The 22,869-nt window shown below is 50.4% G+C and overlaps 1 protein-coding gene across 4 annotated transcripts; it reads left to right on the top strand.

Moving 5' to 3' along the window:
- The first annotated feature begins 5,278 nt into the window (after positions 1-5,278).
- Positions 5,279-22,146, top strand: ISG20 (interferon stimulated exonuclease gene 20). Of its 4 annotated transcripts, none has more exons than XM_010362302.2 (4): positions 5,279-5,605; positions 5,868-6,119; positions 18,741-18,941; positions 21,911-22,146. In XM_010362302.2, exons 2-4 carry the CDS (start codon positions 5,892-5,894, stop codon positions 22,025-22,027), a joined length of 546 nt encoding a protein of 181 aa, XP_010360604.1. In that variant the 5' UTR covers positions 5,279-5,605; positions 5,868-5,891; the 3' UTR covers positions 22,028-22,146. The 4 variants fall into 4 exon arrangements, with proteins under 4 accessions (XP_010360604.1, XP_030786543.1, XP_010360605.1 ...); XM_030930683.1 differs by having other exon boundaries at positions 18,801-18,941; XM_010362303.2 differs by having other exon boundaries at positions 21,530-22,115.
- Positions 22,147-22,869: the final 723 nt, after the last annotated feature.

Consider the following 22,869-nt stretch of genomic DNA (forward strand, 5'->3'; position numbering starts at 1 on the left):
ACAGGCGCATGCCACCACACCCGGCTAATTTTTGTACTTTTACTAGAGGCAGGGTTTCGCCATGTTGGCCAGGCTGGTCTTGAACTCCTGACCTCAGGTGATCCATCCGCCTCGGCCTCCCAAAGTGCTGGGATTACAGGTGTGAGCCACCGCACCTGGCCTGTAGTTAGTTTTTTTTGAGGAACTGCTGTACTGTTTTCTGTAGTAGCTGTACCATTTTACATTCCCACCAACAGTGATCAAGGGTTTCAGTTTCTCCACATCCTTGCCAACATTTGTTTTCTGTTTTTCCATAGCAGCCATCCTAATGGGTATGAGATGATGTGGTTTGGATTTGCATTTCCCTAATCATTAGTAATATCGAGCATCTTCTTACATGCTTTTTGGTATACAGTTCATTTTTAACTCATTTTCTTAACATGTGTTTTATAATATGTATCTATTAACATAGTTTTACATATGTTAAACCACATGAAATTGCTAATATTCTACAGTTTTTTGCTTTTTGTTTTTTGTTTTTGAGACAGGGTCTCACTTATCACCCAAGCTGGAGTACAGTAGTACAATCTTAGGTCACTGCAACCTCAACCTCCCAGGCTCAAGTGGTCTTCCAGCCTAAGCCTCCCAAGTATAATACCTGGGACTACAGGTGCATGTCACCACACCTGGCTGATTTTTTGTATTTTTAGTAGAGACGTGGTCTTCTGTGTTGCCCAGGCTGGTCTTGAACCCTTGAGCTCATGGGATCTGCCCACCTCAGCCTCCCAAAGTGCTGGGATTACAGGTGTGAGCCACCGTGCCCGGCCCCACTGTTTCTTATGGTTCAACCTTCGGTATATACAGTTGACCCTTGAACAACATAGGGATTGGGTGTTGACTCCCCGTACAGTCAAAAATGTGCATATAACTTGATTCCCCAAAAATTCAACTAATAGACTACTTTTGACTAGAAGCCTTACTGATAACAGGTAGCCAAATAACACACACACACACACACATATATATATATATATTTTTTTCTTTTTTTTCTTTTTTTTGAGATGGAGTCTCACTTTGTCGCCTAGGCTAGAGTGCAGTGGCACGATCTCAGCTCACTGCAAGCTCCGCCTCCCAGGTTCACGCCATTCTCCTGCCTCAGCCTCCTGAGTAACTGGAACTACAGATGCCCACCACCACGCCCGGCTAATTTTTTTTTTTTTTTTTGAGGCAGAGTCTCACTCTGTCGCCGGGGCTGGAGTGCAGTGGCCGGATCTCAGCTCACTGCAAGCTCCGCCTCCCGGGTTTAGGCCATTCTCCTGCCTCAGCCTCCCGAGTAGCTGGGACTACAGGCGCCCGCCACTTCGCCCGGCTAGTTTTTGTATTTTTAGTAGAGACGGGGTTTCACCGTGTTAGCCAGGATGGTCTCGATCTCCTGACCTCGTGATCCGCCCGTCTCGGCCTCCCAAAGTGCTGGGATTACAGGCTTGAGCCACCGTGCCTGGCCAATTTTTTATTTTTAGTAGAGACAGGGTTTCACCATATTAGCCAGGATTGTCTTGATTTCCTGATCTTGTGATCCGCCTGCCTTGTCCTCCCAAAGTGCTGGGATTACAGACGTGAGCTACCGCACCTGGCCAAATAACACATATTTTATGTTACATGTATTATATACTGTATTCTTACAATCAAGTAAGTGAGAGAAAAAATGATAAGGATGATAAAATATATTTACTGTATTTATTGATATTGTAAGTTTTTTACTTTATTTACATATGAGATGAACCATCTGTCTGAAATGGCAGCAACCACAGCTGTAGACTTCAATCTATGGTACATATCAAGCAATTCAACTTTTTCTTGTAATGTCATGACTTTGTTTCTGCTTCTTGGGAGCACTTCCAGCATCAGTAGCAGCACTTCATATGGGTCCCATGGTGGGATTCAAGGTTTACAGTATTGCACTAAGCATGGTGAAAAATACCACAAAAACTGCAAGAAATCACTTTTTCCGTCTTACTGGGATACCAGATGTACTGGATATGAACTGCTGAAGCGGGGATGATTAGTGTCACACACGTCTTAAGCAGATATTTGCAACACTTAAGCTCACTACGGTAACAACAGGAAGTGGCTACATTAACAGTGCACTATGTACTGTAGTTAATTTTATGTAGTTACAGTTTAAGACTGCATCTTTACATTTGTTTACATTTCTCTTGACTGAGAATGGTGCCATGTGTGGTCTGTAAGTAGGTAAGTTTTGTTAAATTTTACCTTTTAATAATAGACGTGCATATTTTATGGTAGTAAGTGATAAAATAGACTAGTATTTACATATATTTTATACATGCATGACATAACTAGCTTCTTAATTTCTTCACTATTTCTAGGCTATGCAATTCATCTGAGTTTTTTCAAATTGCTGAAAAATCTCTCCCCAAATTTCCAGTATATTTATTAAAAAAAAATCTGCCTATCAGTGGACCCGTGCAGTTCAAGCCCATGTTGTTCAAGGGCCAACTACAATTTAGGAATACACATACACATTTTAGGGGTACATACCCAGCAGGACTGGAGATGGCTGGGCTGGGAGAGCATGTCCCCTGTAGGGAGAGATGCCTCTTGCCCTCCAGTATGAGTTGTCTCAGCCTGAGGCCAGGCCAGTGCTGCGGATCCAGAGAGGGCCACAGAGTGGCCGACTTGCACCTGTTATGGTCATTACAGGTGGTCAGCTGTAGCTGGATGTGTGTCTTGACAGGCTGACAAGTTTGCCCTGAGCGACTCACCTGCTGTCACCTGATCCAACAAGATCTGTGGGCGTAGCCTGCCGGTGGGTGATGCCAGTTAAAGGTAGAGCATCAGCACCAGGAAATCCTGACTGGGGTCGGGCTTCTTTCTGGGTGCTGAGCCACCGGTGCGTGGCGTCCAACATCAGAGCACACAATACACTTGAAAAACAGTTCAGCTGGACCCAGGCAGGGTTCTAGGTGCTGGGGGCCCAGCATTGAACTAAACAGATGGCAGGGGGAATAGTAAATGAACAAGTAAAATACAGTGTTTCAGAGGGTGCTAATTCCCACAGGAAAAGGCCAGAGAAGGGGGATAGGAAGTAAACTTAGTTTTTAAAGACAAGGGCCCCCTATACCATCCAGGCTGGAGTGTATTGGCACTGTCATAACCTCAAACTCCTGGGTGTAATTGATCCTCCCAGCTTAGTTTCTGGAGAAGCTAGGACTATAGGTGTGAGTCACCACAATGGATTGTTTTTTCATTTTAGAGATGAGATCTCCCTGTTTTGCTCAGGCTGGTCTCGTATTCCTGGCCTCAAGCAAATCCGCTTCAGCCTAGAGTAACTGGGATTATAAAGATACTACCCATCGCCCTGGCAGGAAGTGCGGTTTTAAATAGAGAGGTCAGGGATAGCTTCATGGAAAGATGTCATGGAATGGGAGCAATGTGACCCCCCAGGCCACACTGGAAGACCTTTCAAGAGTAAGGGGACAGCAAATGCCCGGGCATTGAGACAGGAGCATGACCAGAATGTTGGAGGAAGACAGAAAGAGCCAGTGTGGTTGGAAGGAAGTAGGGGAGGTGGGAGTGGTAAGGGCACAGGAGAGGGGCTTACCTTTGTAGCACTGCCTGTCTCCACCTGAAGCAGAGACCCGATCTTACTGGTCCCTCTGGCCATCAGACCTAGTCCTTGGGAGATGCAGGGGGTTTCAGAACAGCCTGCTGATGGTTTGACAGAAGTCACCATGTGCATAAACCAAAGCCCTGAATGTGGGTTTAAACCTAAAAGAAAGGCCTTAGATTGGATAGTGATGCAAGATGAGGTTGGAAAGGCTGGTGGGCTGATGGAAGAGGTTCTGGAAACTGTCTGGAGTTGAGGTTTGATTTTTTTTTTTTTTTTTTTTTTTGGACAACAGGAAATCACTAAATTTCTTGAGCAGTGCCTCAATCGTGAACAGTACAAGAGATTAGATTCTGGGAAATGTAATATGGTAGGACTCAAAAGGACCATTTTGAGCAGGGCATGTAGATGGAGGTGGGAGACCCGGGAGCGACTCCTGCAGCCACACGGGCCAGGCAGGTGAGGTCTAGGGCAGGGCTTCCACAGGAAAGGGCAAGAATTAGAGGCAGCTCAGGTCAGACAGAGCAGGCACAGAAACATGGGGAAAATATTGGAGGAGTGGGATGTGCTCTGTCTGAGACCCGAGGAGGTGAGCGGAGGTGAAGGTGTGAGGGGTTGCAGCCAAGATGTTCCTGAGGATCACCACGGGGCACTTGGGGGTCCTGTGGCGATTGTAGAATCAAACCTACGATTGGATCTTAAGGGGGTTACTTTTTAAGTGCATGTTCCTATAAAGTAACAGGAATGTTACTTTATTTCCTCCTAAATCAGGATAACCTTTATGCATTTGGAAAGCAAAAAGTCCCCACACAGTCTGAAGTAAAGCAAAAGTTGCTTATTCAGGATGGGAACCAAAAATCCTCTCACACCTCAAATTTGCATCCAGTGAACAATAAGCAGGAGCAATGCTTTCTTATGAAGACATATTTCAGTCTTTGGTTTTATTTTTGAGGTCTGTTAAAGTTGGGTATCCAAATCCCACTTGGTGAAAATATCACAGACCTAGGGAAGTTACTTTTCAAACCACAGATCTTCATGACACTGGGAGGCAGTCAGGTTGGAGGGATCAGTGTAGATTCTGCACAGATCTGGGGTAGGAGGCAAGCGTGGGGAACGCTCAGCTTCTTGTTGGATCTCACCACAGTAAAAGACAAGCATTTTCCTCATTGAAAGCTGATTTTCTTTCTGCCCCAGTTGTAACTCATTTGTCATTCACTAAATACCGAGCTCTCCCTATCTGGCAGGCACTGTTCTGATATTTCAAAGTCCTAGCCTGGGAGAGTGTGGACCCAAGGAAGTGTGGCCTGGCTGGTGGGGGCTCCCCCAGGGCTGCTTCTCCTTCACCCTCACAGTGTCAGCCCCACTGGAGGCAGAGCTCATTGAGGCATCCGGAACCCACAGAGGCCTGTAAGGGCTCCCTCGCTGCTCCTTGCCTTCCCTGGGTTGGAAGTGGGGGCTAGCCACTCCCACCACAACTTTCTCCTGCCCATTCCAATAAAAGCCTGTGTGTCCCAAGAACCAGCTTCCCTGTCCCCATAAGAGACCACTGAGTATCAGACTGGTAGCAGGCCCCAGAACTTAGTTGTGGGACATTCCCTGAGCTCCAGTCCTGGGGATGTTTATTCTCTGGGCGGAGGGTGAGAAAGGAAACAAAGATGTTGCAATCCACTCTACGAACGAACGTCAGATGCGTCATCTGAGGAGGGGGAGGGCTGGGGCAAAGGAGGGGCACCCTGACATGGAGTCTGCCAGCTCCGTCAGCCCTGACTCGGCCCGGAGCTGAGCTCCCCACCTGCCGGTAGCCTAGGAGATGGAGCAGCCCAGCCCACGTGCCCGGCCTTCCGCCCCTGACTTCATTTGATAACAAACCAGAAACTGAAACAGGGTCGGGATGCCGGCTTGGAGTTAGAGATGAGTCACTGCTGAGAGCAGCTGCAGTAGCTGAGCAGTGGCAGCAGAGAGGCAGACGTGAGCTGAGGGCGCAGAGGCAGGCAGGTGAGAGCGGGAGCTGGAGCAGCAGCTGGGGAGGCCATGGGAGGGGACTTCCCGGTACCCAGGCTGCTGGGCAGAAGCCCTAGGACCCACGGGCAGGGTAAGGCAGGGGGAGGGGGGAGGCAAGAGGCCAGCTTCCACTGTGGCCAGGTGGTATTGGAAACAAAGGGCAGGGTGGAGGGTAAGGCCAGCTGGGGTTGGCTGAGGACACCTGGAGGCTTGGTTTGCCCAAGCGTGAGACCGCTCCCCATACCCCTCTCTCCAGCATCTCTGAGGGTCCCCAAGGAACATGGCTGGGAGCCGTGAGGTGGTGGCCATGGACTGCGAGATGGTGGGGATGGGGCCCCACCGGGAGAGTGGCCTGGCTCGTTGCAGCCTCGTGAACGTCCATGGTGCTGTGCTGTACGACAAGTTCATCCGGCCTGAGGGAGAGATCACCGATTACAGAACACGGGTCAGCGGGGTCACCCCTCAGCACATGGTGGGGGCCACTCCATTTGCTGTGGCCAGGCTAGAGGTGAGTGAAGGCCAGGCCAACAGGGACTATGGAAACCACCCCTCTCCCACTTCCCTGGCCCCTTCCCCCTGGTGCCTATCTGTGACCTGTGACCCCACTTGTAAGATTTCCCACACTGCTGCTGGGAGAAAGCCGGTGGTGTCTCCATCACATCCTGGAGAAGGCTTCCTGTCTTCAGAGAACCATAGACTCACATCTGGGAGCTGCCTTTGGGGCATCTATCTGGATCTGGTCCAACTTGCCGGTCTTAAAATGGGGAAACTGAGTCCCATCTGACGTTTCCCCACACAGTGACTTGGGGTCTACATTCCTCATTCTTCCCTCTACCCCAGGTTGCCACTGGTGAGACCTGTGGGGAAATGAGAGGATTCTTGGCTGAGGCCCCGGCCAGAGGCTTTGGCCCTCCCAGTCCTGGAGAACTGGCTGAGCCTCTTGGGCTGAGGGTGGACCTTGCTCCCAGGCTGGCATTCTGACCCAGAGTAGGCGGTCTGCTCAGTTTGAATCCTGAGTTTGTGGTCCAGGGATTTCCTACAGTCTTGCTCTTAGCTGATTGTGAGATCATCTCCAGGTCTCACTTTCTGTTTCTCTGAATTACTAAGTGGAAAGCAAAACTTAAAGGCGTCAACAGGGTTAGCCACCCTTGGGAAATCTCAGAAGGGCAGGCGAGCTCATCAGTTTCTAGACACCATGGTAGGGTTTGAGGAAGTCCAAGAAGAACACAGGTTCCTCTCAGCAGCGCACACCCAGCCCGTGCCAGGCTCCAGGTGCTGGGGGTGAAATGACAACAATAGCTACTATTGACTGAGCACTCACTACGCACTGGCCGCTCCCCTAAGCACTGGCCATTCCTGAGCTCATTCACTCCTCACAAACAGCCCTGCCAGGCGGGTTCTCAGGAACTGTTAACGCAGACTTAAGAGGGTCAGTTTCAATCTCAGCTCCCATTACTTAACAGCTAATGTACCATGGGCAAGTTACTCAACCTCTTTGTACCTAGTGAAAGAAAAGAAGGATAATAGTAGCAACTTCGTTGGGTTATTATGAGGATTGAGAAAGGGTCTAGAGAGAGTGCCTAAATAAGTACTCAGAAATGTTAGTTATTGGCTGGGTGCAGTGGCTCACGTCTATAATCCCAGCACGGTGGGAGGAGGAGGCGGGTGGGTGACTTGAGCTCAGGAGTTCAAGACCAGCCTGGGCAACATGGAGAAACCCCATCTCTACAAAAAACAAAAACAAAAAACACAAAAATTAGCTGGGCATGGTGGCACATGCCCATGGTCACAGCCACTCCAGCAGCTGGGAATGCTTGAGCTCAGAAGGTCAAGGCTGCCCTGAGCCAAGATGGCACCACTGCACTCCAGCCTGGGCAACAGAGCCAGGAAAAAAAAAAAAGTTAGCTATTATGATTGTTTTATTGTTTGTCTGTTTTATTATTATTTTTTTAACCAGAGTCTCACTCTGTCACCCAGGCTGGAGTGCAGTGACGCGATCTTGGCTCTCTGCAACCTCTGCCTCCAAGATTCAAGTGATTCTCCTGCCTCAGCCTCCCAAGTAGCTGGGACTACAGGCACCCGCCACCATGCCTGGCTAATTTTTTTTTGTATTTTTGGTAGAGATGGGGCTTCACCATGTTGGCCAGGCTGGTCTCGCTCAAACTCCTGACCTCAGATGCTCCGCCCACCTCAGCCTCCCAAAGTCCCAGGCATGAGCCACCGCATCTGGCCATGATTGTTTACCTTATTATCCCCATATTGCAGATGAGAAAACTGGGACTCGCTTGATTATTAGTTTGTTAGGGCTGCCATAGCAAAGCACCACACACTGGGTGGCTTAAACAACAGGAATGTTCTGTCTCTGGGTTCTGGAGGCTACAGTCTGATATCCAAGTGTTGGCCAGGTTAGTTCCTTCTGAGGGTTGTGAGTGGGAATCTGTTCCCTGGTTCTCTCCCAGATTCTGGGGGTTGTTGGCAAGCTTTGGGGTACCTTGGCTTATAGATGCCTCACCCAGATCTCTGCCTTTATGTTCACATGGCATTCTCTCTGTGTGTCTCCAAACTTCCTCTTTTTATTTTTATTTTTTATTTTTTATTTTTTATTTTTTATTTTTTTTGAGACGGAGTCTTGCTCTGTCGCTCAGGCTGGAGTGCAGTGGCCGGATCTCAGCTCACTGCAAGCTCCGCCTCCCGGGTTTACGCCATTCTCCTGCCTCAGCCTCCCGAGCAGCTGGGACTACAGGCGCCCGCCACCTCGCCCGGCTAGTTTTTTGTATTTTTTAGTAGAGACGGGGTTTCACCGTGTTAGCCAGGATGGTCTCGATCTCCTGACCTCATGATCCGCCCGTCTCGGCCTCCCAAAGTGCTGGGATTACAGGCTTGAGCCACCGTGCCCGGCTATTTTTTATTTTTGAGACGGAATCTCGCTCTGTTGCCCAAGCTGGAGTGCAGTGGCAGGATATCGGCTCACTGCAACCTCTGCCTCCCAGGCTCGAGTGATTCTCCTGCCTCAGCCTCCTGAGTAGCTGGGACTACAGGCGCGAGCTACCACACCCAGCTAATTTTTGTATTTTTAGTAGAGATAGGGTTTCACCATGTTGGGCAGGCTGGTCTGAAGCAATCCACCTGCCTTGGCCTCCCAAAGTGCTGGGATGACAGGCATGAGCCACCGCACCTGGTTATCTTCCTCTTTTTTTTTTTTTTTTTTTTTTTGAGACAGTCACTCTTGCCCAGGCTGGGCTGCAGTGGCACGATCTCGGCCCACTGCAATCTCCACCTCTTGGGTTCAAGCGATTTTCCTGCCTCAGCCTCCCGAGTTGTAGTATAGGCATCTGCCACCATGCCTGGCTAATTTTTGTATTTTTTAGTAGAGACAGGGTTTTGCCATGTTGCCCAGGCTGGTCTTGAACTACCGACCTCAGGTGATCTGCCCGCCTTGGCCTCCCAAAGCGCTGGGATTACAGGCATGAATCACCATGCCCGGCCAACTTCCTCTTTTTCAAAGGACACCAATCATATTGGATTATGAGCCCACCCTACTCCAGTGTGACGTCATCCTACCTGAACTAATTCTATCTGCAACAACCTTATTTCCAAATAAATCACAATCTGAGGTATTGGGGGTTAGGATTTTAACATATGAATTTAAGAGAGCAGGACACACTTCAACCTATAAACTGAATAACTTGCGCTGTTAAGATAGCTGGAATATGAGACAACTGCTCAGGAATCCAAACTCAGGCTTACAGTCTCTAGAACTATGCTGTCCAGTGGGGTCCCCAGCAGCCATATGCTGCTAGTAGGCTGAATTCAGACCTGGAGTGTAGCTGGTTTGAACTGAGATGTGCTGTAAGTGTAAAGTCCACACTGGATTTGTGTTGTTGTTTTTGTTGTTGTTTTGAGACGGAGTCTTGCTCTATCGCCCAGGCTGGAGCATGGTAGCGCGATCTCGGCTCACTACAACCTCCATCTCCCAGGTTCAAGAGATTCTCCCGCCTTGACCTCCCAAGTAGCCTCTCAAGTAGCTGTGCACCATGTCTGTTTTTGTATTTTCATTAGAGATGGGGTTTCACCATGTTGGCCAGGCTGGTCTCAAACTTCTTACCTCAACTGATCCACCCACCTCAGCCTCCCAAAGTGCTGGGATTATAGTCATGAGCCACTGCATCTGGCCAAAGGCTTGTTTTTAAAAAAGAGACAGCCCAGATGCAGTGGTTCATGACTGTAATCCCAACACTTTGGGAGGCCAGTGCAGAAGGATGACTTGAGCCCAGGAGTTTGAGACCAGCCTGGGCAAGATGGTGGGACCTCCTCTACATAAAAAAATAAATTAAAATAAAATAAAATAAAAATTAGCCAGGCATGGTGGTGCATACTTGTAGTCCCAGCTACTCGAGGAGGCTGAGGTGAAGGATTGCTTGAGCCCAGGAGTTTGAGGCTGTACCGAGCTATGATCATGCCACTGCACTGCAGCCTGGGTGACAAGAGACCCTGTCTCTATTAAAAAATAATAATAATTAAAAATTTAAAAGAGCCATAAAATGTCTCAACAACTTTTATATTGATTACCTGTTGAAATGATAGTATTTTGCATATGTTAGGTTAAATAAAATATTAAAATTAATTTCACCTGTTTACTTTTTACCTTTTGAAATATGGCTGTTGGGTGATTTAAAATTACATTTGTGGGCTGGGTACGGTGGCTCACACCTGTAATCTCAGCACTTTCGGAGGCCGAGGCAGGCAGATCACTTAGGGTTAGGAGTTCAAGACCAGCCTGGCCAACATGGTGAAACCCCATCTCTACTGAAAATGCAAAAATTAGCCAGGCGTGGTGGTGGGCGCCTGTAATCTAAGCTACTCGGGAGGCTGAGGCAGTAGAATCACTTAAACCCAGGAGGTGGAAGTTGCAGTGAGCCAAGATTGTGCCACTGCCACTCCAGCCTGGGCGACAGAGCAAGACTCTGTCTCAAAAAAAAAAAAAAAAAAAAAAATGCATCTGTGACTTGCATTATATTTCTATTGGACAACACTGTTCTAGAAGTACAGATTGAGTAGCCCTTATCTGAAATGCTGGGGACCAGAAGGGTTTCGGATTTTTGATTTTTTTGGATTTTGGAATATTTGCATTATACTTACTGGTTGAGCATCCCAAATTTGAAAATCTGAAACTTGAAATGTTCCAATGAGCACTTCCTTTGAGTGTCATGTTGGCACTCAAAACGTTTAGGATTCTGGAGCATTCGTATTTGGGATGCTCAACCTGTATCAACAGTATAGTGTGGGAACCCTGGGGATGGTCACAGTATATCATCATGGTTCTGGAAAGACTCTGTGAAGCTGGTGGTATTTGAAAGAAGTGGAAGAGAGTCTATGTAGGCAATTAAATGGGCCACAGGGAGCCATTGAAGATTCTTGAGCAATGCATGGGAGGATAAAAACCAGTTTCAAGAAAACTAGAATGGGAGTACTATGCAGGATAGATGGGAGTGAGAAAAAAGATGATAATAAGAGTCAGAGGCCAGGCGTGGTGGCTCATGCCTGTAATCCGAGAACTTTGGGAGGCCAAGGTGGGCAGATCACTAGAGGTCGGGAGTTCGAGATCAGCCTGGCTAACATGGTGAAACCCCGTCTCTACTAAATATACAAAATTAGCTGGACATGGTGGCACGTGCCTGTAATCCCAGCTACTTGGGAGGCTGAGGCAGGAGAATTGCTTGAACCCAGGAGGCGGAGGTTGCAGTGAGCTGGGATTGTGCCACTGCACTCCAGCCTAGGAGACAAAGTGAGACTTGGTCTCCAAAAAAACAAAGGGAGCGGTTACAAGGGCCTGCATCATCTTTGGCAGACAGAGAATTGGAGTGAAGAAAACGTTAGGAAAGGAAGAAAACATTTGGTGTGTCACCAAAAAGGGGAGGGCAACGTGAAGAAGAGGTGGGAGTCTGTTCAGGTGCTGATGGGAGGCACAGGGACACCACGAGGAGCTCCCCACCCTCAGATTCCCACTGAGCTGTCAGGGTGAGCAGTATGTCCCTCTCCTTCCTCCTCGTCCCCAGTTTCCTTCCCCATCAGAGAGACAGAAGGGGGCAGAGGAGCCCAGAGCAGGGGGAAAGGAGGCAGTAGAGCAGTGCCTCTCCCAGTCCCTGTACATCCAGACCTGTAAAACCACAATTCCCTGGGTACCCTTGAGCATTGGCCTAGGGCCCTGGATGCCTCAGTCTTCATCCAGATTTGGTGCAGAAATGCTTTCGTTTCACAGTTAGAGGCTATGCGAAGTTCAACGCTTTAAGCATGTGACACGGAACCCTGCTCAGACTGGGCACTTGATAGCCACTGAACGACGAGGCAGGGGTTCAAAGACCAGGCAGGTCTTTGGAACCACATCTGGGCTTCTCAGTTCCTGCCCCATCACCTATTGGTTTGTGCAATTGTCAGCAAGTTATTGAACTTTCTGAGACTCCATTCCCTAATCACAGAAGAGGACTCGTAGTGCCTCCTCCCTGGTCTCATGCGGGTCAGATGCAATGACATGGACTGTGGCCCTAAGCGCAGTGCCTGGTTCACAGCTGATGTTTGCAAGAACTTCCCAAAACCTGGCTCAGATCATCGCTGCCTCCCCCATTCAAATATCTCCCATGGCTCCCTATTGCCTAAGGTTCCCCCAGCTCAGCACCCAGCAGTCACGCTCTCCAAACCCCTATCTACCTGCCTTTCTTGCTTTCTCTCATAGCTCAGCCATTGCCTACCAAGCATTTCAGCCAACTCCTAGTCTCTCCTATCCCCATCCCTAGAAATACCATCATTCTGGCAGCCCCAGGCCAGAAGAGACCTTTATGATGCACTTACCTACTCCTGCCCACCATCCCTGCCCCACTGATCCCTGGTCTCTGGCCCTCCTTGCTGTTGCTGATGCACTTCATAGCTTGTCCATTCACCCACACCATCTGCCTATTTCCACAGCTCTTACTATACACTTCATCTGCCCCCAGACTGGAACCTGTGTTTTGCACACAGGTGACTTGAGAATGTTTGTGGGATTGAAGTTGAACTGATTTTCATAAATACAAAAGAGTTCTGGCAGCTGCATGGAGTAAAATTGTTTCTGCCCTTGTGTTGGCCTTTGCTGTCGAGATGCGGTGATGCACCACCCTGACGGACAGGGAGTAAGCACACTGTCTTTAGAGTGGGCTGCATGGGGATCCAATTCCACCTTTGCCTCTGGATTGCTGTGTCCTCTAGCTTATTGCTCAACCTCTTTGTGCTCCCCTAAGTAGGATCCTCTGTAACACAGAGATGATTAAATAGTACAGGTGTATCCAGCCCCACGGCCCAGGCACTGTTCTGAGCACGTTTCATACTCCCCACCACAACCCTGAACTAGTACCATCATTCCCATTTTACAGATGAGGAAACTGAAGTATGAGACTGAGTAAGCTGTCCAAGGAAGGGGTAGAGCAGAGACTCAGATTCTGGCTCCGGAGCTGGAGCTGTGGTGTTCAGATCCCATGCTCAGTGTGTGTGAATGTACTCTATAAATGCTAAGTGTCCAATGTATGTAAGAGGCGATGTCCTGCATAGCACATGAGTGGAAATGTGGCCCAGTAATGGTCATTATTTGTCTCTGTGGATGAGGACACTGAGTGTCAATTTGTTGGAGGCTCCGGAGGCAGTTTGATCCCATTTATCATCCGTAATGTTTTAATCCCAAAGACAGATCAGACTCACAGGCCCCCAAATGTGCTGAGAGCCCCCAAAGGGCAGAAGCCTAACAGCCCTTTGAGGAGACCCCACAAGACAAGGTGACACCTCTCAGGTGAGTCTAGGGTTGGCCAGCCCTTGGTTTCATGCAGGCATTTTTTTCTCTTTTTTTTTTTATTGAGACAGAGTCTTGCTGTGTCGTCCAGGCTGGAGTGCAGTGTCGCAATCTTGGCTCAAGTGATTCTTGTGTTTCGGCCTCCTGAGTAGCTGGGATCACAGGCATGTGCCACCACGCCCAGCTAATTTTTGTATTTTTAATAGAGACAGGGTTTCGTCATGTTGGCCATGCTGGTCTTGAACTCCTGGCCTCAAGCAATTCTCCCGCCTTGGCCTCCCATAGTGTTGGGATTACAGGCATGAGCCACTGCGCCTGGCTATGCAGGCATTTTTCAAAGGCCCCTCACCTCTCTGTCTCCTCCCAGTAAGGAGCAGTGAGTGTGCCCAGCCAGCAGCCAGTAATAAGGTAGCCCATAGTGGTCAGGAGGCTCCAGGGAGTCCCAAGTCCACCCAGGAGTGCTAGCACTTTAGGCCACTGATGTGAGTGGAGGCCCCCAACTCCATCCCTTTTAATTTATTGTAATGTGGTGACATTATGTTATAATGTAAGTCCCTTATGATCTGACATCTTTGTGTCTGACCATTATATAGAGGGGATATTTAGCAATGTTGGGAGACGTTTCTGGTTGTCACAGTGGCCGGCATCTAGTGGGTAGAGACCAGAGAGCTCCCAAACATCTCACAATGCCCAGGGCAGCTCCCTCCCCTGCCACGCACACATAACAAAGAAATATCTGGCCCCACTTGGCAACAGTGCTGAGGCTAAGAAACCTCGGTCTATAGAAAGCCCCACAAATCAAACTGTCAGCACAGGAGGGAATCTATGCACTGGAGGCTGGCATCCAGAGAGGGGCAGTGATTTGCCTAAGGACATGCAGGAAGCTATGATACAAATCACTGCTCACATTCAGGGGTCCCACCTGGTGAGTTAATGTTTTTCTTTTTCCTTTTTAAAAAGTCTAACAGTAATTTTTAGTAACTTGTAAATCACTTTTGTGAGTGAATGCTCTTTTAATGTCAACCCAGCATAAGGAGGGGCATCCAGCCTGGGAAGCACCGTGGTTGTGGACACAGATGCAGACAGAAGGGAAGTCATGGTAGCTTGTGAACAGGGAGAGATTTCAGCTGTAGCCAGCCCGGTAGTCCTTGCACAGGTGGGAGTGTCCTGTTGGGGCCCTGCCACCTGGCAGGTCTTTCTGGGGCTCAGCCAGATGAAGGAGGAAGGCTTCAATATCCAGATTTGCCCCAGGGTAAGCAGCCTTGTGGGAACCAGGCACTAGCCAGGGGCAGGGACACCAAGGGAGCTTGGCAGGGGACAAGAGCAAAGAGTGGGGCTGGAGCCACTCCAGAAGGTGATAGTAAGGGACCTGGTCCTCTGCAAGAACAACATTCTTCAGAGCCCCTTACTCATAGCCTCCTCTCCTGGCAGTCAAGAATGAATGAATGGGTATACGAACTAATGTAAGATGGATGAATGAATGCATGGTAGAGGCAGCAGGCTCTGGACTGTTCAGTGGGATTCAGTGCAGACTTGTTAGATGGGAAGAATCCCCTGAAACAGTTACTGACACCCTTCCCTGGAGTTTTCAATTTAGTAAGTCTGTGTAGGGCCTGGCCCTCCAGGATTTTTGCATCAGGCACATCTGGGAAATACTTGGAGTAGAGTGGAAACACAGTGGAAGGTGTGTGCAGGCAGCACCTGGCCTGGCACTCCCCTGCGTGTGACCTGGGTGCACACTGCCCTGTGCCCCGCTTTGCTGGTGGGTCAGATGGTATGTAGGGTTATCATTGTGTGCCTGGTAGTGCCCTGTCCCTTGGTCCTTGTGCTAATAATAACAACTACAGTAACAATGATGGGGTCAGGTGGATCCAGACACAGCACTGCAGCTTTCAGCTGACTAGCTGTGTGACTTGGGCAAGCCCCTTAATCTCTCCGATTCTGGGCTCCCTCCTCTGTAAAATGGAATTAAGAATAATCTCATGGAGGAGCTTCATGACAAGGTAAGGAAAGTGTCTGGCACAGTGCCAGGCTGCTAAGAGATCAGTAAATGTCCCATCCCCCAGCCCCACCCCAGTTCTTTCCAGGAACTTGAGAGACTCCTCCCCCTGTGTTTGAAAGTGGCAAAGTCTGACACACTTGCCTTATGACACTGACTCAGGGCAGATCCTGGGGCCAGCAGGTCACACAGCCCTGAGGCCAGCCTGCCACTGCCTTTCCCCGACCCCTGGACTCCAGCAGATGCCCAGCTCCTTCCCTTTTCAGACCTGCCTCAGTCTGTTTAGCCTTGGCTGCTAAAGGGCCACTCAAGCCTCACCAGTCTGGATCCTCACCTTACAAATGGGAAAACTGAAGCCCAGAGAGGGTCTTTGATATCCCTGAGGTCACACAGCAAGTTCCAGTGTCTCTTCCTTCCCAGAGTTTTTGTCCCAAAGAGTGGTGTCTCTCTGCTAAATAGATGGTTCTGTTCTTTCCCTTCTTCCTCTTCCTTCCTTGGCTTGTCCTCTCCCTCTTATTCTGTTTGTCTCGTGGTGACGCCCATAGTGCCTCACGTAGACCCCCACTTCCCCTCTCCAGACTCTCAGGCTTGGGAAGTGACGAGTTTCCTGGGAATCCACATCACAATGACTCGTTCCTTCTATGTCTGGGCCCAGCTGTGGCTGCCTCTGGGATGGTGGATGAGTTCCTTCAGGGCTTTGTGTGAACTGGGCCTGAGCCAAGCCCCAGAAGGGGAAAACAGGCCACATTGTTCAGGAGCACAAAGGATGTTAGCAAGAAAAGACACGTGACCCATGGCCGCCCACACACCCACATCTCTCCACACCCCGTGCCGTTTCTGCCCGCCGCTGTGTGCTAGGCAGTTTCCTCTGCACAGTTTCCCTTGAGCTGCTGCTCTGAGGTCGTGTGCCTGTTGTCATATTTTAAAGCCTCAGTTTTATCGCCATTTCCCAGGTGACCTCTAGCACACTCAAGCTTGAGAAGCGCTGGTGTGGTTCAGGAGCAGTGCCCCTTCATTGTCTAGCACACTCTCCCCAGTCCTCTAAGTTGAGCGTGAGCTCTGTCCAGAGAAGGCCTCCAAACAGACCATGTGGACGGCTGGGCAGGCTGGTGACCCTGCCTGTTGACAGTGGATGGACAGATTCTGCTTCCCGCATTGTGACCCTGGGCAACTCACATCTCCTCTCTGAGCCTTAGTCTCCTGTGGTTGCTAGGGGATAACGTGTGAAAGGGACCACATGATGTTCCGGGAGGCCGCTGGCCATCTAGAAGGAGAAGCAGGCTGTGGGGAAGGTGTTAGCCACCAGAAGGCTCTTTCCTGGGGCACAGGCTAAGGTCGTGGGCTGCATGCAGAGAAGGAGACAAAGGCTGTCCTAGAGCTGTCCAAAGTGGGCCTGAACTAGCCACAAGCCGCCCCTTTCCCTAATACAGCTCATATCTGTTCTATTTTCAGGCCCCCTTCCCATCCTTTCCAGTGGCAGTCGAGTGAAAGCAAGCTGACTGGCCTGTGTGATCAGAGCAAAGCAGGCTGTCCATGTGGGAGGCAAGGCAAGGAACGCAGGGCTGGGACACTCACAGCTGGGCCTCTGGGCTGCTGGAGGCCTGGAGTAGTCGTTCACTCTTCTGGCTCAGTGTGGCAGTGGCAGGCAGGCTCTGAATTCAGCCCACTGGCTTCAAGGCCTGGCTCTGCCACTAACTAGCCGTGTGACTGTCCCAGTTATCAAATGGTGCTTGACAAGTCACACCAAAACTTACTGGTTCTAACAATGTCAATACTTATTTCGCTCAGCCACCTGCAATTTGGGCAGGTGCTCGGCAGCAGGACAGGCCGTCAGTTAAGGCACCTTGAAGGCTAGAACCACTGGAAGGTTTGCTCACCCACCTGTCTGGTGGCTGGTACTGGCCTGCCTTGGCTACATCACTATCTCGGTGGCTCTCCCCATGGTCTCTCCAGCATGGTGGCTTTGGGGTGGCCAGATTTTTGTTTTGTTTGTTTTGAGATGGAGTCTCGCTGTCGCCAAAGCTGGAGTGCAGCGACACAATCTCAGCTCACTGCAATCTTCCTCCCAGTTTCAAGCAATTCTCCTGCCTCAGCCTCTCGAGTAACTGGGACTAGCCACCGCGTCCGGGTAATTTTTGCATTTTTAATAGAGACAGGGTCTCACCGTGTTGGCCAGGCTGGTCTCAAACTCCTGGCCTCAGGTGACCCACCTGCCTCAGCCTCCCAAAGTGCTGGGATTACAGACATGAGTCACCGTGCCTGGCTGGTGGCCGGACTTCTTATAGAATTCCTGTCCCAGACAGAAGTCAGAAGTCATACAGCCCAGCCCATATGCAAGGGGAGGGGAGTTTTTTTCCATCTTTTTTTAAGAAGAGTATCAAGGAATTTGCAAATTTGTTTTAAAATCATCAGAGTAAGCCTGGGCATGTTACTTGTCTGCGTTTCGGATATTTCCTTTGTAAAACTCAGTTAAATGCAGTGCTCCCTCCTCACTGTTAGTTTTCTGTGGCTGCCGTAAGGAAGCCATCAACTTAGTGGTTCACAGCAACACAGATGTATTCTCTTACAGTTCTGTAGTTTCCAAGTTCAGCGTGGGTCTCACTGGGCTAAAATCACAGTGTCAGTGGGGCTCGGTTCCTTCTGGATGCTCTGGGGAAGAATCCATTTCCTTGCCCTTTCTGGCTTCTAGAGGCTGCCTGAATACCTTGACTCACTCACGGCCCCTCCCTCCATCTTCAAAGCCAGCAACAGCCTGTTTTCCTCACGTGGATTCACTCTGACCTCCACATGTAAGGAGCCTTGTGATTATGTTGGGCCCACATGGGTAGGCCAGGCAATCTCCCCATTTGAAGGTTCACTGATTAGCAATCTAAATTCTGCCCGGAATTTTAATTCCTCTTTGCCGGGTAATGTATTCACAGATCCTGGGGACTAGGGTGTGGACATCTTTGGGAGGTCATTATTCTGCCTGCCACAATAGAGTTTTTGGGAAGATTAAACAACATAATATGCATGACGGATTTTGAGGCATGTTTGGCACCTGGGAAATACTCAAGACATACTAATCATTGCTCCTACACAGTGCAGCTCCTGAAGGAGCCCAGGTAGGCTTTTGGCACAGCCTGAAACTATCAAGTGTGAGGAGGGACCTAGTCCAATCTCTTCTTTTCAAAGATGGTATATTTGAAGCCCAGGGAGGGATGATAATTTTCCCAAGGTCACACAGCCATTCAAGGAGGGGTTGCTCCCTTGCCAGCCCCAGACCCACCCAGAGGATGCTGGGTCATGTAGGGGTGGGCACATGTCTTCCTGGCCAGATCCTGCAGCTCCTGAAAGGCAAGCTGGTGGTGGGTCATGACCTGAAGCACGACTTCCAGGCACTGAAAGAGGACATGAGCCGCTACACAATCTATGACACGTCCACCGATATGCTGCTGTGGCGTGAGGCCAAGCTGGACCACTGCAGACGTGTCTCCCTGCGGGTGCTGAGTGAGCGCCTCCTGCACAAGAGCATCCAGGTGAGAACCTCCTTGTCCTTCTCCCCCTCCTTCCTCTCCTCCCCGTCCTCTTCCCCCTCCTCCCTCTCATCTCCTTCCCCTCCTCCTCACCTGTCTCCATTTCCTCCCCCTCCTCCCCCTCCTCTTCCTCCTTCCCCTCCTCCTTGCCCTCCTCCCCCTCCCCCACCTCCTCGCTCTCCTCCCCTTCTTCCCCTTCTCCCTCCCTGTCCCCTCCCCTTCTTCCTCCTTCCTCATGCCCTCGCACACCTCAGGGCAGCCTGCCCGAGGCATTGATGGTAGGTCCTGCTGTGCCTGGTCCCTGGGCTGGTAGAGTGAGGATGAGGGCAGGGAAGGGGAAACACCCAACAAAGGTTTGCTTTTGTTGTTGAAATCAAGCCAGTCACCCTGTGGGAAGTGAAGCTTGCTCCCCACCACAGAACTCTGGGCAATGGTGTAAAACACACACCTCACCTCAGATGTGTCTCACAGCAGGAGCCAGGGAACTGGTATATTTGTACACCAGTTCCCATCAACCTCCAGCTGCTGCTGCTCCTGGGCAGTGATTCCACAGCACTCCTGGCTGGTGAGCAAAGCAGGCAGGAAAAGGCATGCAGATGTGGGGGGTTGGCAGTTTACCCTGTGGGAAGGGCAGAGGGAGAGGGGCCAGACACTAAGAGCCAGGACTGCACACAGGGACCCTTCAGGTCAACAGCTCTTTGTTAAACACCTGCTCCATGCTTTAGGCCAGATCCTAGAGACACATGGTGAACAAGACCCATCTCTGTTCTTGAGCTCTTGGTTGGTTGGGAGGTGGCCCTTAACCAGGTCATCAGCACACATGGTAGGGAGTATCTGATGGAGGGAAAGGCAGTGGCCTGGGAGCAGGATGAAGGATGGGGCTGGCAGGGCAGGAGACCAGATCTGAACAGAGCCTGGAGGGTCTTAGTCAAGGAGGGCAGAAGGGCAGAAGAGTGGGGCCGGGTGAGCCAAAGCCTGAGGCTGGGTGAGGGGCTGGAGAGCATGGAGCCCGCCCCTCGCCTGCTGGTAAGAACTTCAGGAACCATGTCCGGAGCAGGGCCTGTTAGCCTTGAGGCACATGAGGCACATAAGGGCCAGGCTGGGGTTTTCCTGGAGCCCTTGTCACTCTGTAGTTCTCAGTCTGGGGCCTTGAGCCTGACCCAGGGCCTTCTCCTAGGCTCTGTCCCTGGGCTTATTAAGCCTGGTTGTTCCAGAAGCTCAGTACCCCACCAGGCAGTTCCTGCCTGCACTGATGCCCCTAGAAACCAGCCCTCCAGCCCCCCTCACATGGACAGTGGTGCTACTGATCACTGTGACTAGAACTGACCCAGAGGACACAAGGAGCTAACATGGTAGAGCTGTCACAGTTGGGCAGTGGTGTTACTGCCCCTCGAGGGGGTGAAATGGCAGGCCTGTGGCTCCCCGCCAAGCTGCGTGCATGGTAGACTAGGCTGCATAGGAAAGGAAGGACCCTGCCATTTACCAAGCCCTGTGGAGGATGCTGGGCACTTGGCATCTCTCATTCCATCCTCTAAGGCAGGTATAATCAGGCCCATTTCACAGAAGAGGAAACAGAGGCCCAGAGAGGAAAAGTGGCTTGCCCATGGTCACAGAGCTCATAAGCAGGGGAGCTGGAAATTGGAGACTGGGCTTGTCTGATTCCAAGTCCAGGGCTCTTTACCTCCCCACTTGGTAATAAAGGATGCTGGTGCTGCATTCTTCTTCTGTTCTTGGCTTCCTTCTCCATAGAACAGAGTGGTAGAGCACATAACTTCCCTGTGCCTCAGTTTCCTCATCTGTCAAGCAAGGGTGGTGACGGGCAGGTATTCAGAGGCACAGCGCGGACGACACCACCATGCTACCTGCTTGTTGATTAATGATAGAGTGTCCAAGCCAAAAAATAAACATTAAAAAATAAAACAATACAGCATAATAACGGCAACGAGAAAAAGCCTTTTTGAGCTGGGCCACCTAACCAGGTATTCCCAACACCCTGTCTGGAGTGCCTGGAAAAGAAGCCCCTGTGAGAACAGGAAGGCCTCTCTCGACAGAGGGACACCAAGAAAATGCAGCCAGATCCAACAGCCCGCTGGCTCTCATGCTGAGTACTAGCCAGGACACCAGGGCTGAGCGGGGGATGCAAAGGGAGATGAAAGGTGACTGCAGTGAGGATTTGCCCAGCGTACTTGCCTCTGCAGGATCCACATCTCAGCTCCACAACTGGCTGGCTTGTGTGTGAGCCTCAGTTTTATCATCAGTAAAATGGGGGAATAATCGTATCCAGCTCAGAGGTTTAACTTCAGCCTAGTGCACAGAAGACGTGGTAAATGGTCATCGCTTCTCCCTTGAATGGACTGAGGGCCCCCTGACTCCCATAGCACTACCCCATAAAGTCTAGGCTCCCGACTTCGGCGTTCAAGGCCTTCAGTGATAAATCCAGGCCCACCATCTGTCCCCACACCATCTTTCACACACACCCTGTCCCCACCCTCTCAGGTCTCTTATTTTAGCTGCACATGCTCTCCCTGCCTCCTAAATGCTTGCAGCCTTTCCTTTCCATTTATTGATGTCCTTGTGTTCTCTCTGAGCAGCCCTTCCCCGTGTCCCTAGCTGGAGTTCCTCACTCCCTCCTCGGTGTCCTGAAGCTCCTTGTTAGAGCTGCTGGAGCCACTGCGTGTGTCTGACAGCAAGTCTGCAGCCTCTACTTACCTTGCGGGACTGCAGGCAACTTCAAGGCACAGCCTGGTTCCCAGGAGGCTGGATTTTGTGCCACTGGCCCCAGGGCTGAAGGCAGGCCAGCTCCAGCCACCTGCTGAATCTCCTAAGTCCAGAGTGTCAGAGATCTCAAGAGACTCTCACCCACTGACCCACCTGGGGACTCTGGAAATCGGGATGTGACCAGGGAAGACCCCATCATGGGGCCTCTGAATTCAGCTTCATCCCAAGTCCCCACTCTATACTTGTGTCTGCAGAACAGCCTGCTTGGACACAGCTCGGTGGAAGATGCGAGGGCAACGATGGAGCTCTACCAAATCTCCCAGAGAATCCGAGCCCGCCGAGGGCTGCCCCGCCTGGCTATGTCAGACTGAAGCCCTGTCCAGCCCATTCCCCAGGGACTAGAGGCTTTCGGCTTTTTGGGACAGCAACTACCTTGCTTTTGGAAAATACATTTTTAATAGTAAAGTGGCTCTATATTTTCTCTACGCCATCACTGGGTCCTCTTCTTGTTCTTCTCTCCGGGCTGGGTTAACAGTAGACGGGATCCATTTCTGTGTGATGTTAGGAGGGAATGAAGTCTTATGCTGGGGAGGTGGGCAAGTGTCAATTTCCTTAATATCTTGAATCCTGTGGGTCCAAAATGCAGCTTGGGAATCTAAGTAGCATGTGGCTTAATTACTAATCCCACCCTTTGCTGTTGCATTCTAGCCCTATTCCTGGTGCATTTATGCCCAGAAAGGTGGCGTTATTTCCTGGGGTGGCATTCAGCTCCTCTTGATTTTGGTGCCACAGCATTTGTGGACTTTGAAGTGAAGGTATAGGAAATGTCAAGGGTGCTACCCCAGCAACCTTGAGCAAGTCACCCCTCCTCTTATTTGTAAAACGAGGAAGGAACGGTAACGAACTGTGGAGTCAGAGAGAAGTAGGTTGGAATCCTGTCTTTGTCATTTAGTAGCTGTTTGACCTAAGGTGAGTCACTGAACTTCTCAGTTTCTCTATCTGTAAAATGAGAATTCTAACAACTCGTGGGGTATTTGTGAGACGTTGCATGCAAAGCCCCCAGCACCATGCCTGTCCTAGCTTAAGCATCCACCAGGTGTCCCTGGACTGCCTACAGATCTAGGGTACCCCAGGAAGAGTCACAGCACTCTGTTTCGGGGCTCAGCTCTCTGAGGGGAGGGCATACTGTACAGGGAGGAGGTCCTGGACCAGA

The sequence above is a fragment of the Rhinopithecus roxellana genome, chromosome 5 (genome assembly GCF_007565055.1).
Source record: "Rhinopithecus roxellana isolate Shanxi Qingling chromosome 5, ASM756505v1, whole genome shotgun sequence".
Taxonomy (NCBI): domain Eukaryota; kingdom Metazoa; phylum Chordata; class Mammalia; order Primates; family Cercopithecidae; genus Rhinopithecus; species Rhinopithecus roxellana.

Coding starts and splice junctions, on each gene's coding strand:
- ISG20 (XM_010362302.2), top strand. CDS start 5,892: ATGGCTGGGAGCCGTGAGGTGGTGGCCATGGACTGCGAGATGGTGGGG. Junction 6,120..18,740: donor TTGCTGTGGCCAGGCTAGAG/GTGAGTGAAGGC, acceptor CTTCCTGGCCAG/ATCCTGCAGCTCCTGAAAGG. Junction 18,942..21,910: donor TCCTGCACAAGAGCATCCAG/GTGAGAACCTCC, acceptor TTGTGTCTGCAG/AACAGCCTGCTTGGACACAG.